The following is a 14515-nucleotide window of genomic DNA, read 5'->3' as shown; positions in this document are numbered from 1 at the left end:
TTCATAGTCCCCACAGATTCCTATAGATTCGTCACCGTCAGGTCTATCATGTGTATGTTAACCTACGAGGCATGTAATGTTCTCAAGGCCAAAAAAAAACCTGTTTTGTGAAGACGTTGTGACCTTGATCCTTGTCCACAAATCGCAGCCGTTAATCTGTGAGTATCAGTGAACGTCTGAGCCAAACTTAAAAGGATTCGCCAGAGGAAATCTCGAGGTGACACGTGTGTGAGGTCACGGCAACCTTTGATCACCAAATCGAATCAGCACATCTTAGAGTCCAAGTAGAAATTGAAAGGATTTCCCATGATGCTCCAGGAGATACCATCCTCCCGTAAGGACAGACGAACTGAGGCATACAAACGCTTTTCATAGTTAGACGCCTCACGAGCCATAACAGAGAAGTGAGCCTTGGAAATGAGTTTGCTGTAGGGATTAACCACGTTCAACCCTCACTTCTTAGACATAAAAAGCATTAACAACTAAGATTAACTCACAATTTTTTTTACAATAAAATGCAATTAAAGTTAACGCAAATAAAGAGTTAATACATCTTTAAGCATATTGGCCATGTTTGGTCCAAAGCCAGCGAAATAACTTTATTTAATCCTTATAACCCGGGATGAGACTTAATTTGTTGAGTTGGATAAATGATTAAATGTATTGTTAAAAAGAAAAGACACTTTGGAAGATAAGTACAGCTTGTCTAAACATTATGCTCTAATCGCTTGTGAGCAAGATGAAGAGACAAAGTGCTGACAACTAAAGCTTAAAGGACACACACTAATGGCATTTTAAGAGATATATTCAGACGGGGTTGAAAAAAGATGAAGGAGTGATCTGATGACTGGCTCCAAAAAGAGAAAAACTCAAACATCAATCAATTATAACAAATTGGGTAAAGCAGTTTTCTGTCTAACCCAAAATACGAGCGTCAAAGGTGATATCTGTGGATTTTGTATTTTCTCCAGGGTGTCACTATCCAACACAAGTTATTCAATAGTGTCCACTGTATGTATGTGACTGGGGAAGAAATACTGTATGTATAACATGTCCTCATGGAAGATATGGAAGAATTAAAAAGTCAGCAATGACACGTAAACTCGATTCCTTCATCGTGTGACTTATTTCCTTCGGATTAGTGAGAGAAGTCTCAGTAATGTGACGCGTGCGCGCACACACACACACACTTAACTAATTAACTGACTGACAAGCAAGCAAGTAAGTAAGTAAATAAATAAATAAATAAAGCTGTGATTCCTTTGTACACATTCACAGTCAGAGTTTGCGATTCAGAGAACGTTTCTCTCGACTTCAGCTGCTCAGAAACTCTCCCATTAGACTGTGACTAACAGCTGTACATTTACAAGAAGCAATCTCGCTTTTTGACAAGTTTGGGCAATAGAAGTGTGTTAAGTGGAAGAGACGGTATCTTAATGGTTTCTAAGGAGTAGTGGTGGGAAAGGGTGAATGCATTAACCGATAATGTGTTTGTGATAATAGTTTTTTCTCTCTCTCTCTCACTTTAAGAGTAGTACTTTGGTTTGTTTTGGAGAAAAGCTTGAGCCTGTGGTGAGTAAAAAGCTCTCTGTAGTGCATTGCAACAAACTATTAAAACAGCCTGTGATGCAAACAGCATGGTTGCCATGCAGCCTATGGTGTATCTTCACATCTGTTGTGCTACTACTTTTGCATGCTACATAGTAAGTATCCTGATTATGTAAAAGATTGATGGCTTATTATTATTATTATTATTATTATTGTTGTTCTTGTTGTTGTTGCCCCAAACCTTCAATCCCTCTGTGTCTGTTCAGGAGGAGATTGTTTCAGGAATCATTGACCACCAGATTATTTCGCTTTGCTTTTAAAAGGAATGACACTGAGAGATACAGTATGCTTCGGAAACAGTGAACTGTAGATTACAAGCTGGGGTGAATAATTGTAGAGGTCCACATCACAGAATGGAGCCTCTGGTTTTCTTTTCTTTCCAAACGAGACACTTGCGTGGCCTTGGTGTATCTCGGATGTGAATGAGTGCGGTGTTGATGGGGAGCATCGGGGTGCCACACATGAATTTCAATTAATTTCAGTTGGGAAGATGCAGAGTCTGATTCTGCGGGTCCACCCACTGAGATTTGGCCTTGTAGTCTGTAATGAGGAGAGTGATTCGGCTGCGACTGGAGCACCCCACTGCTTCAATGGAGTAATCACAACTGTGTTGATATTACTCTGCCCATCCTCCCGCTGCGTGGAGTGGACCCCCAGCTGACACTGTTTGAATTCAGATTAACCAAATCATTTAGTCATATTGCCGACCTTGGCTTGGATTGTGACAAGCCACACAAGAGATGCAGAAATCCCTCACGTTAAACTGAGTCATTACTGAATTCTCATTATTTATGTAGCTGGCTGATTCAATTGGGTTTTTTAAAAATAACAGGCTGGTAAGCAGTATTGCAGTGTTAAGGTCACTATCAACTAAATTACTTTAGAAAATGTGTTTTTTTTCATTTAAAAATGAAACGGTGGAAAGACAGCAGGAGAAACACTTTCAACGAAAGGATAACATCATTAGAATTGCCACTGGCTCAGTTGATTTTTGCCACAACGAATATGGACTTTCAATTATTGTGCTTTTATTTAATAGTTTCCAATAGGAGAAACAGACAAAGTAAAACAGCCTGTTCATCAGACACAGAAAGTCTTCTTTGCTTTTAATTTAATTTAATTTAATTTAATTTAAATGCTGAATTGAATGTGTGTGATGATAATTCACGACGATTAATGTGCAGTCATTCGTCTCCCGCTTTATCCTCCACATGAGGGTACTGTACTGGGGCTGCTGGTGCAAATCCCAGTTGATATAGGGCGAAAGGCGAGGTAAAACATGACAAGAACATTTATGGACCGATTTAACTGAACGTAATTGTAGTATTTAGAGCTTGACGAGATCTCCACGAATGTTTTCATATATGCTCGCAGCCACGTCTTTTAATTGAATAAACTTCACATCACATCACATTAAACAGTGTAACAAACAATGACGTGCCAAATCAAGAATGTTAATTTTGGTCACCATGACTAAAGGCGGGGTCTATATATTCACTGTTGAATCTAAACAACAGAGCCGTGCCATTACCTGTGTGTATTTTCAGATACATCAAATGAAAACTGTTTATCATGACTGCAGAAGTTATGTGCTGCAGCATGTGTTTATTTATTTTTTGGTTGGATATCTAAAGGGATTATTTTTCTGAGTGATATTAGATTGTGTCAGGCCTGGCTTCTTTCTACCCGCAGCAATGGCAGCATTGATTTGCTTCCTGTCTGCCTGTTCTGAAGGAAAATATAGAAAGAAAATTCTGAGATTAACATTCACAGCACTCAGATAACATAACACAAAAGAGAGCCACAGGATTACCAGCTGTCATTCTAAAAATTCTCTTGGATTAACGGATGGATTATAAACAGGAAGATTGTGAAGAAAATCTGTAAACGTTGTTCAAGGTCTACAGGAATAATATTGGTGAAACATCATCCCTTAACTATAGCACACACGGCATGTCTGTGGTGACTCAGCGGTTTTATTTACAGTATTGCCACTTTTATTTTGGTGAGTGAGTCAGGAATGACCTGCTGCTTCCCCCCGTGGGCGTGGCTTAGAACGTTTTACCTGGGATGGCGCGAGACACAAGTTTGCACGGAGGACAGCGGTGACGTTGAACCACTGACGCACTAACACAAGTTGTTAGTGGCGTTGATAGTTGTTGAGAGACACCGGAATATAACACAACATATCATATTCTTTCTCCAGGACCAGGAGGAAGAATACACACACCAGAACATGCAACGACCGACGACGACGCGCAAATCCCCGGGCGGCGGGGACAATTATTAAAGCGACACCTGGTGAGTTTTCATCTCCCACAGGCCAGACACGGGTCATGTTTATGTGTTACACGCTCCATACACTGCATACAGGTTGAGATTTCGGGCTATATGACCGAGCAACGCGTAAGTATAGAGCAAGGGACTCAAATTCAAATGACCTGGGGGTCAATGAGCGTCTAGTCTGGTCAAGAGGGGAACGGTCTATAGAAAAGCGTTTGTTTTCATGTAGAGTGATGTATACTTCACAATAAAAAACAAAACAAAACAAAAATTTAGTATGCTAAATCAATTTATAAATTACAAAAACAGACAGAAATAAAGCAGGAAGAGAAGGTCAGAAATAGGCCATGTTTTCATTATAACATGACATTCATTGGAGGCCGCATGTAATCATTTGGAGTGCCACATGAGATCACTGGTCTAGAGCTTATGAAACTAAAGAAGTTGAGGCTCCTAAGATTTCTTTAAAACTCCCAAGGCCCACATCCAGTACATGCAGTATCAAGTACACCAGCAGTAATATTGCACAACATTTTAACCAGTCAACATTGGAATCAATTCAAATTTTACTTGTGTCCTTTTTGCTCTTGATAATATTAATAATTAAGGTCTCAGTACTGAGAAAAATTATTTTGTTTTCCAGTGATTGTGATTAATAATCATGAGTATCCCAAATGAAGAGAAATTATTGGTAGCTATATGTTGTTTGAATTGATTTTTAGACAGTGGGCTTTGGAGCTGCTTGTTTTTTTTCAAGCGTGTGTGTGTGATGCTTAAAGTCAGTGGCGCGCCCCGTCTTGTGACCCTCTTGAGTCACAAAATACACTCTGATGTACCCTCAGAGTAGTAACACACTTGGAAGTGCCCTGCTGTGGCCTCTAAAGCTAAATACACATTTTAAAAAAAATGATTGTTTCTAAAGGAGTGACTTTCTAGTAGGGAAAAGTGATGCAGTGCCCTTTAAGATGTCCTTGCAACTTCGTTTCCTATGGGTGCCCTTCTGATCAAAATGGGTGCCGTTATGAAATTCCCTACTGCCCCTATATAACAGTGCCCCAAAGGGTGTCCTTAGTGGAAATTATATTCAGTGCTGTATAGAAAATGGCCATCTCGGTGATGGATAGTTAACTAAACAACAATTTGTGGAGGTCCACGTGAAATTCAGTCCGCCTGGCCGAGCTGCTTTGGCCCCATGTCGCTCTTCGGACACGCCTGCCTTAATCGTACTACTAGCCTGCTCTTCTGCACTGTCTGTGCACGCCACTGCTTAAAGTGATGGAAAATATCTCTTCTGACGTTATCACACTGTAGAAAAAATGTGTCGCTAACCACCTTGCCCAATTCAGGTAATTAAAAAGTTGCTAAACATTAAAAACACACACACACACACACATGGACCAAAGCAGTTGGACATCACTGATCTGTCAGTATTTGGACAGAAGTAAAAAGTAAGCAGTGGTGGTATTTTACCACCTGTTCAATATACACGTAGAGAGGCAACGTTCACATGCTTTGGTCCCTACTAAAGGGTGTATGTGTGTGTCCACTGGAGAAACATATAGACATATATGCTTTAGTGGGGACCAAAGCAGATGAACGTCGCTTTCGGCATTTTGGTTGCAGTTGAATGAAAGAAAAAGAAAAAGCACTTAATAGTTTGGCGTACTTGAAGCACTTACTTACTTCCAAATGTTTAAATGCACTTATTGTAAGTCACTTTGGATAAAAGCGTCTGCCAAATGACATGTAATGTAATGTAATGTAATGTAATGTACACAAACACACAGAGCTGGTTTAGCTACGGTCCTGCTGCCCTTCTCTCTCTCCCTCTTCCTCTCCATCAATGTTACCTGCAGCCTCAGAGCAGGAGTCTTCCCTTCTTTGTCCCTTTCTGTACTATAAGTCTGTACTATATTGATATTATATTTTGAATGAAGTGCAGGAGCTTTTGTGTTTGTTTTCGCATCATTTGACGACACAGCGACATCTCAGCCAGCAAGCAAACCAAAAGCAGTGGTGTAGGTCAGGAGCAGGTGCAATTACTCTTGAGTAAACTGCTGATAAAGTGTGCTGAGGGGTTTTACAGTGTGCTTTGTTGTTTTTTATGCCTGTCATATTTTGAAGTCTTTGACATTTGGACGTTCGGATTGATGGAAACCTATGAAATCCATTTTATTGATGTCCAAATTATTTTACCAGCAAAGTGCCTTGAACTGTGGTCGAATAAGAGTAAGCAAAACAATTTAGCTTATTTATGCAACCCATTGCAGTATTTTATCCTGTGCCTTTTATAACACTTTATTTCAGAAATTGGAATTAACATTAAGTGCTTTCAAGCATGTGTTCTTTAACACAATGTATTGTAGATACTGGTCATAGGGCCCTAGAATGATGTGACTGAAAGTTAGTCTTATATATTAACAAGATGTCAATGTGTTTGACTTGTATAATGTGTGTATGTAAACCTGAATAAACCTGCATAGCATAATAGACCTCATTCAAAGCAGGTATTTCTCTTACCAAAAACATTAGTTAGGGTTCCACTTAAGAGAGCCAAGGGCAGGCCACACTAATTACTTGACGCTATTTTTTGTTATTTTAAAAATGTTGTTATTTTAAAACTGTATAATTGTCTACCATATTTTGTGGATGTGTTCCAGAAAATTAACCAAGAAATAATTATACTGTATAGTCATTATAGCCAGGGTTTCCCCCAGGTAAGCCCCATGGCAAGTGACCTTTAATTGGGGGCTGAAGGCCAGGTATTTTTTTTTTTTAAAGGGCATGAACAAATGACGGGATAACAGAATTACAGACGGAATTATGAATTTTAAACAGCTGTAACCCAGATTTCATAGGATCCTACATAAAAGTCAATGCTTAAAGTGTCACTACCTCCTCCTTTGTCTCCACTCTTTCTCTGAACCACCTTGTAGGGCTTAATGATTTTGAATAAATATCTAATTGCGATTATTTTGAAAGGAATTGTGATTGCGATATGAAACATATTTACAGTCATTACTGTGTGATTTGTGCAGATCTGTGAGAAATAATATGTGTAAGATGTGTATCGATGAAAAGAATTTATTAATCTAAAATTATATTTTGACAGATTTTGGCTTTAAAAAATATTGCACCTTGAAAATTGCAGTAGGCGATGTATTGCGATTTTAGATTAAAATTTTGATTAACTGTTCAGCTCTACATCTTTTCATCCCTAGCCTAAACAAAAAATTTGACTGAGAAGTTGAAAAATAAGGTTATTTAGATTATTTATTGACACAAATGAATATGTGCAGCAAAATCTTACAAAACCCTTATCTGGCAGTACACAGTCTTGGATAACATCAAAACAAAAATAAATTCAATCATATCAAAGTATTTGCACATAGCTAGGCTGTCACTGCATTTTTCTTTCTGAATATGATTTACTTCAGCAATATTTAGCTGAGAAAAAAAAGAAAGAATCCCAGATTCTGTGTTTATCAGCTCCTTGTGAAAGTTACAGCTACAGCTTCTGTCCTGGAGGAAACCTCTCCCCTGTGATTTCTGACCACGGTCTATGAGCCAAGCAGGAAATTTAACACAAGCTAAAGTCTTGTTACACGAGAAAGCAACGACTACTATCAGCGTCAGTTCTGTTAACTACTAGGGCTGCGACTAACCATTATTTTCTTGATTCATCGTGTGGTCCATAAAATGTCAGTGTTTCTCAAACCTGGAAAGGATGATGTTCTCAAATGTCTCGTCTTCTTGTCTTGTCCACATTTAAGAAGCTGAAAAATCAGAAATTCCTTAAAAATCCCTCAAAAAGACTGATAAATTGATTTTCAGAATAGTTGACGATTTATTTTTTGTAATCAATTAATAATCGATTAATCGCCATATTTTTAGATACGCCTAGAGAGAGAAACTCTTTTCTTCAATCTTTAGTCTATCCACAGTTGTAACGTTTTTCACGTTCATGTTCTCGGCCACCATTTTCTAAAACGTACCATATAATGTGTCTATATTTGCTTTTCATGCACTTTAAGTAAACCACTATGCTGTTTCTTTTAAATGATTTTATTGATCTCACTGGAAAGGAGAGTCCAATTACACGGAGAACACCTCGAAATAATAGATGTCCATCACTCTCGGTGCTGAGTAGATCATGACTAAGGGATGTTAATATGCAGCAGTCCTGTACGGAACATTCCCCCCCCCTATGAACGTAGCAGTTTGAGTCATAATGACATAATGACAACCACCATAGAGCAGCACTTTCCCCTTGAGCATATTTTTTTTCCGAGGGGTCAGAGGGCAAATGCTGACTAAGGGCCTATTCATTTCCAGCTCACCGCAGTATTTGTCTTTATTTTTCACCTCATGGCTTGATGTGTCCTGTCTCTTCCGTTTGGTGTGCATCACTGAAACAGAACAATCTTTGCTGCGACAGGCCTCTAAACATCAGTGGTGTGCGTTTGTGCACATGGGTAGTCGTTCTGTTCTGTTTCACAAGTCACTAACCTCTCCAAGGAGCAAGTATGTGTACTGTATAATTTTGGACTTACTTGTCCACCAGAGGGCAGCAACAGCCAAAATAAAGTCCTTTTTGGAATTCTCCACCTTTTACAAGCCCATCTCATGAAAAAGGATCAGATACCCACACGTGAAGTGAGATATGCATGCAGGGTTCTAAAAGGTACAAATAATTTGCTTTTCATTTCAATATTTAAAGCAATTTTTAATTCGCCTCAGTCTCGTTGTATTCACAGCACAACTGCATAACACCACTGTGTAGAGACTATTCGTCGACTCATAGGCAGTGCTGCTTTAAAATGGTCTCTATTTAGTGTCAATATGGTGTGCCTTCATTTTCTATCAGCGCTTTGGAAAGAATGCAAAAGACATTTGGTCTGCGAACTTCTAATTTCTTTTGCCCCGAATTCTGGCAGCTATGTAGTCAGTGTTCATTATCTGCTCTTACAGCTTTGACTTCAGCACAGCAATTACATCCTCAGCTGTGCTGATTAATCCAACATGGAGGCATTTCACAAAATGGTTTTGAAAAGACATTTCCAGACACTTACCGGGGAGTAGCTGTGGCATGGCTTGTTTATGCAGATAAACCACAGCCAGTCATATTGCAGTAAGATGTTTTCAATGGCTGCTTAAGTATTCTCTTAACTTCTAGTTTACACTGTGCAGAAAAACAATAGACATTTTTAGAAAATAATGAATTCACTGTGACGTTAAACAAAGGTCAGCCTGATTTCATGTTTGAGAGAATGCATTTTTCTGCTTTGTTGAACATATTCCCTCCATGGCCATTCTTGAATATGTCTTCACTTGTTTCTGCTTAACCTTCCATTCTCTCCTAGCAATCACATAATCAATCACTACCCCATTACTTGACAAGGCAGACAATGAGAGTGTATGAGTGAGGAAAAAACCTTTTGGCCTGCCTTGACAAGCCAGAGGAATGTTGACTTCAGAGGCTAACACAGGCAGAAAACATAGGCTCAGTAAATATTCAATTTAAAGGATTCCCAGATAAGGCAAGTTGAAAAATTGAGGCAGTACCCATTCTTCTAGATAAGAGAAGACGGAGCCATCTGGAGGCTGAGAGATAGCGAACTCCCACGCCATCCCAGAGACCTCACTCTCATCTGCTGCTGCTGCAGCAGTAGAGAAGGGGGAAAAAAAAAAAAAGAGTGCCAGCACTTTTATGATGTTAACTTCAAAATGAATTTATTCACAGTAAGTGCATGCAGTTATTTGCTTTGGTAAACAGAAGGTTACTGTTGTGTCTGGACTGGATTGATAGATTACTGTGATTGGTCAGTGTTGATATAATATTCTTTAATGACTTAAACGATAAATAAGCATTTTAACGGGATATTTCTGTACGTATCTTGAAAAGTAAAAAGATTTTATTTCATGATTGTGTGCTCTTGTACAGTCAAAACCTTTAATATGCCACATCGACAGACACATTTGCTGTTTTCTAATAGAAATGCTCCCCAAAAACGTACGCCCGTCACAAATAATCTTAATTCGTGAATAGTGAATGTATGAGTAATTGTATTTACCTCTTTTCCTTATTTGAGTCTATTTCATAGAAAGGGAAGATATTTGAATCATCCATGTGTAGTCAATACAAAGACAGTGTGCATAACCAAACTTGGTGTATATTGGGCCCAGGTATGTGTGTCCTCCACATTGTGTTTGACTGCAAATTTGAGAACAAAAATGATTGGGTAAATGGACTCTCAACTTTTAAATAACCTTGTCCTTGCACTTTGTTGTCTCTTCTATTCTATTCTGTGCCAGCCACATTGGATTTAGCTCCAGGATAATGCATTTGTCAGTGTGTTTTATCTCTTCCCTCACTCAGGTATGCTATACCGTTATCCCTAATTACCCCCACTACATTTTACACTTGGCCCAGAATTCTTAATACATGATAACAGATGCAGGTCGATTTGAAATTTACTTATTGCGCTATTATCTTTTTGACCTGCATTGCAGGCTGGCTGTCCCACGGGCTCTTGGGTGAAAGCTGTTAACTCTGTGATAACAGCGACCTGAAGTGATAACCTTCCAGCAGTCTCGAGGACACACAGTTTGCTACATACGTATGTGCTGTATTGCAGTGGCAGCATTTCTTATTCAACCTTGGGTGTTCTGCTCTGCTCTGATTCATTTAATGGGATTGTAAAGGGAGGTTAATCACAATGTCTGCCATAGACGCATAACGCAGTGGCTGACCACTGTATGAAATATCACAATTTGTATTCCTCTGGAGGAATTTGAACAGAAATTGCCATGAGTGACTTGTCTCTTTCCCTCTACTTTAATAGAATTGTCCCCCCAGTTAGCAGTCACTTTGATTAATTTACTTTCGGAGGCAGATATCTGCGCTTGTAGATTTTCATTAAGATCACCAGTAGAGGCTTTAGACAAGGTTCCTCTTGTCTAAGTTATTAAACCCCTAGAATACATGATTAAGTGGAAAAAGTTCTTAAGTAGTTGGTTAATTTTCTTCTCTCTCTGAGGAAGGTTTATTTTGTTTGGGGTGAATTCTCTTGAATTTTGTGTAGCAATGTCTAATCCATACAATTCAACAGCTATGCTTTTAGCCCTTGTTTTGTTTTCTTTTTTAAACAACACTGTGCTTTCTGCTCTGAGTTGAATTGTGTCTGCTGCATCCAGTTAAGCTTCAGCGTTACTGAGAGGTTTCTTTCTTTTCTGGTAAATAATGGTATGAAAATGCAGGGAGGCGACATAAAGAAATGTCAGCTGGAGTGTTTAATTTATAATGTCAGTCAGGCAGTGTAGAAGTGTTGCTGTAAAGATGTGGCTCTTTTTAGATGTCCTTGTTCAGCATATTACTTTGCTTTAGAAACTGTTTAATAATTATATAGTGGAAGAAACAGACTGTATTATACACAATATATATATGGAGGGGAGGCCTGCAAGCTGAAGGGGGAAGAAATGTAGCCTGTTGCCTGGATTCATATTTTGTAGAAACAGTGTTGTGTTTAGCTCTGTGGAGCCTAGTTTTAATCTCTTTCTCCACTGTGTTGTGTGATGTTATGTTGTTATCTTAATGATAATCTGTGCTTGTATTTCTGCTCTCGGCATTTATGTCAGGCTGCGTTGGTTTAGGAGCTGTGCCTTATCAACAGCTTTGTCATTAAATCTGTTTTTTTTTTTTCTGCAGACACATTTCACTGCAGTTATTCTTATCAAAAGATCAGCACACTGTGATTTTCTGTTCAATCAGAGCTTTTGCGATTCAATATAAGACAGACGAAATACAAAACAGAATTTCCATTGGAAAAAATGTATTTAATTTTGTTTTCATGAGAGGACATAATCAGACCAAAAAAAAAAATCTTTTGCATTTTTTTTTCTTCAAATCAATGGCTTCATGTTTTTGTTTTTAATTTGATATTCATGGGTCTACCTTTTTTATTTTTTAGATTACAACTAAGAGAAGAATAGGTGATTGTAACATGATGCTAATAAATGATTTTGTCCACAGGCTGTAGATTAGTTTAGTTTACTGCCACCTGCAATCTGGAACCTGTGCAATTGTTGGCTCTTTCTTTTGTGGGTGTGAAATGGGATGTAAATCTGTTTTAGATTTTACAGCAGAATAGCACTCATCATCACTCTTTGTTGGTGCGAGAGAATGTTTTGAACGTGCCTAGGAAAAACATCCCTTAAATGCTCAATGAACAGAGGCAAGCTTTTAGGGCCCAGTCAAACTGACCTCTGGAGGCTGGAATTGGTGCTCAGTTCTTTTGAAAAAGCACTGTTCTGTCTCAGTGAGTGTTCTGATTGTCTCAGCATTGTGCTTGAGTGGAGGGCAGCTCCAAATGAACTCTGATTCAATCCTCTCCTCTGTTTGACACCAGCTCAGCCAGTCAGTGAGGAGGGAGCACAGAGACTCCCTCCCCCAAACACACTCTCTTACAGTGAGTGAAACTGCTGTACGGTGAAGGTCCTAGAGGTCTCTTGCATGCTGTCTGTGAAGCAGATTCGACACCCTCTTTCTCCTCCCACAAAGCACTAAGAGTCTCTGGAGGTTGATAGCCTGGTTCCTGTGGATCCAGGGGGTCTTTGGAAAGAAGGATGCTGATGGAGGGCACGGTCCTGTGCACTGTCATCTCAGATGAGCTCCCTTCAGTACTTTCCCACACCTCTTTGACTACCTTGTACCGGAGTTTGGTCAGCTGGTGCAGCGAGCCCACTTTTCGTTTCATGATCTCAGCACAGGTGATAGTCTTTGTGACTGCACGACCCGACCCACTGAAGACCACCTGCCTCAGTCCACCTCCGCTCACATCTCTCCCACTTTCACATTTCTCTCCTTGCATACGTGCCATGGCAAATCCCATTAAGTTGCGGATCTTACTTCCTTCCTTCACGCGCATCTCCAGCACCCCAGAGGCCAATCCTGGAAAGGGGCAGGGACTGTCCTCCTCAGTTCGGCAGACTTTCTTGAACCCGTCCTGCCCTAGTTTTAGTGCTGGGGGAGGTACTGCTAGTGGTGCTGGCTTCAGAGGATCGGGGACATCGACCACTGCTGGCTGCATAGCATTGCTGTAAGTGTGACCCTGGTAGATAGCGCAGGTCCCCGGGGCTACTACGTTCTCCATTTGAATCGGTGTGTTCACCTCGAGTCCTGGGTGGGGCCTGACTGCGTCTCTGGTCAGGTACTGGTTTTGGCCAGTGACCACTCCACACCCTGTGAACATAGCTACTATCCTCAGTGCTGTTGCGGTGTTAGTCCAGACACACTTGGAAACAGCTCGGCACCATTATCTCAAATGTTGCACATTTCTCTCTCTTCAGTCAACAGCTATAAAGTTTCAAGACTTCATATAAGAAATATTACCCGCTCCCCTAGAGCACTATCAATGGAGTCTTTAATGCTCCCTCAGAAGGAGCTGGAGAAATAAGATAAACGCCTGGCTGGTGAATTAGGAGCACTGTCGGGACCATTTAAGATATTCTTGAAAGAGTATCTCAATTTCCTACCTCAAGTGAATATTTGGAAAAGTGCTCTGAAGATGGATAGAAAAAAAAAATACTTGGCTAAATTATCTTCTTTCCTTCTTTTCCCAAGTTTGTATGCATCTCATATGATTCTTTTGATCTTTTTAACAAAACTTTTCTGCAGAGAAACTTAAAGCTCAAATTAAGACTCCACCTTTTTCTTAGCGATCCAGTCCAGCGTCGTTGATTTTGATCTGACGATTATGTAGATTTTGAACTCAAAAGTGACCTCTTGGCTTGTCCGTCTGTTAAGGTCCACTTCTTGGATGTTTTACTCCAGCTTCAGAGGGTGTGCGTCTCCTGTCCTTGTGCCTATCTTGGCATCCACTGAAGTTGAGGTCAGGTATGCATTGAGGTCTGCGGCTGATGTTTCCTCCCCAGAGATCTGTTTTGTCTCCTGTGATGCTCTGGGAAGACTGTTCTGTTCCCCACAAAGACACATAAGGGACAGAAGCTGCCTCACAAATGCTCACAGGAGGAGTGTCTGTGTGGTTGAGGGGGAGCATGAGGGGAAGGGGAGACAGCCCTCTTAAAGGCGCAGTTCTTTTCATCTTTTCGATGAATACCCTCCCTTCTGCAACTGAAGCCTGCTATCTGAGGAAGAGGGGAGGGACGGCTACTATGTCCCTTTAAAACCTAGAACACAGATCCCCGGCAACTTTGTCAATCTCTTTTAGAGGACGTTCCAGTGTTCAATGTACATGACTGATTAAACCTGAGTTTTGAAATAGAGACTCAGTCATCCTTTAAAAGTGCATTTTCAGCTATGAAACAATGAATTAAATTAGCTCTGTTATAATTGAAAAAATCCTTCAAAGAGCCCTCTGAAAGTCAGCAGCATTAAATTGCACTGTACTTAGCCTTTATCCCATTAGATGTTTGTGACCATTACAATTTACGTAATGCGGCATTAATAGCTTCATTGTTGAGGCAATCAAGTGGCGCGGTAAGAATGTCTGTCTTTTAACGCTTGAATTGTTACGAGGCTCAAGAGCCCTTGTGATCAAGGACACGGGGACCACAAAAAGCACAGAGGCATGACTTCCATGTTCAAGGTGCTGTGTGAATAGTG

General features: G+C 40.0%; 1 protein-coding gene across 1 annotated transcript; it reads right to left on the bottom strand.

Moving 5' to 3' along the window:
- Positions 1–11812: 11812 nt before the first annotated feature.
- On the bottom strand, positions 11813–13905 carry LOC122772781. Its single transcript, XM_044031056.1, has one exon. It carries the CDS (start codon positions 13140–13142, stop codon positions 12309–12311), a length of 834 nt encoding a protein of 277 aa, XP_043886991.1. The 5' UTR covers positions 13143–13905; the 3' UTR covers positions 11813–12308.
- Positions 13906–14515: the final 610 nt, after the last annotated feature.

This window comes from Solea senegalensis, linkage group LG7, assembly GCF_019176455.1.
Source record: "Solea senegalensis isolate Sse05_10M linkage group LG7, IFAPA_SoseM_1, whole genome shotgun sequence".
Classification (NCBI taxonomy): Eukaryota; Metazoa; Chordata; class Actinopteri; order Pleuronectiformes; family Soleidae; genus Solea; species Solea senegalensis.
The sequence above is the reverse complement of the archived record's forward strand: the minus strand, read 5'-3'. Positions and strand labels throughout refer to the sequence as shown.

What these genes read in the sequence shown, in the direction of transcription:
- LOC122772781 (XM_044031056.1), bottom strand. Translation starts at nt 13,142, where the DNA reads ATGTTCACAGGGTGTGGAGTGGTCACTGGCCAAAACCAGTACCTGACC.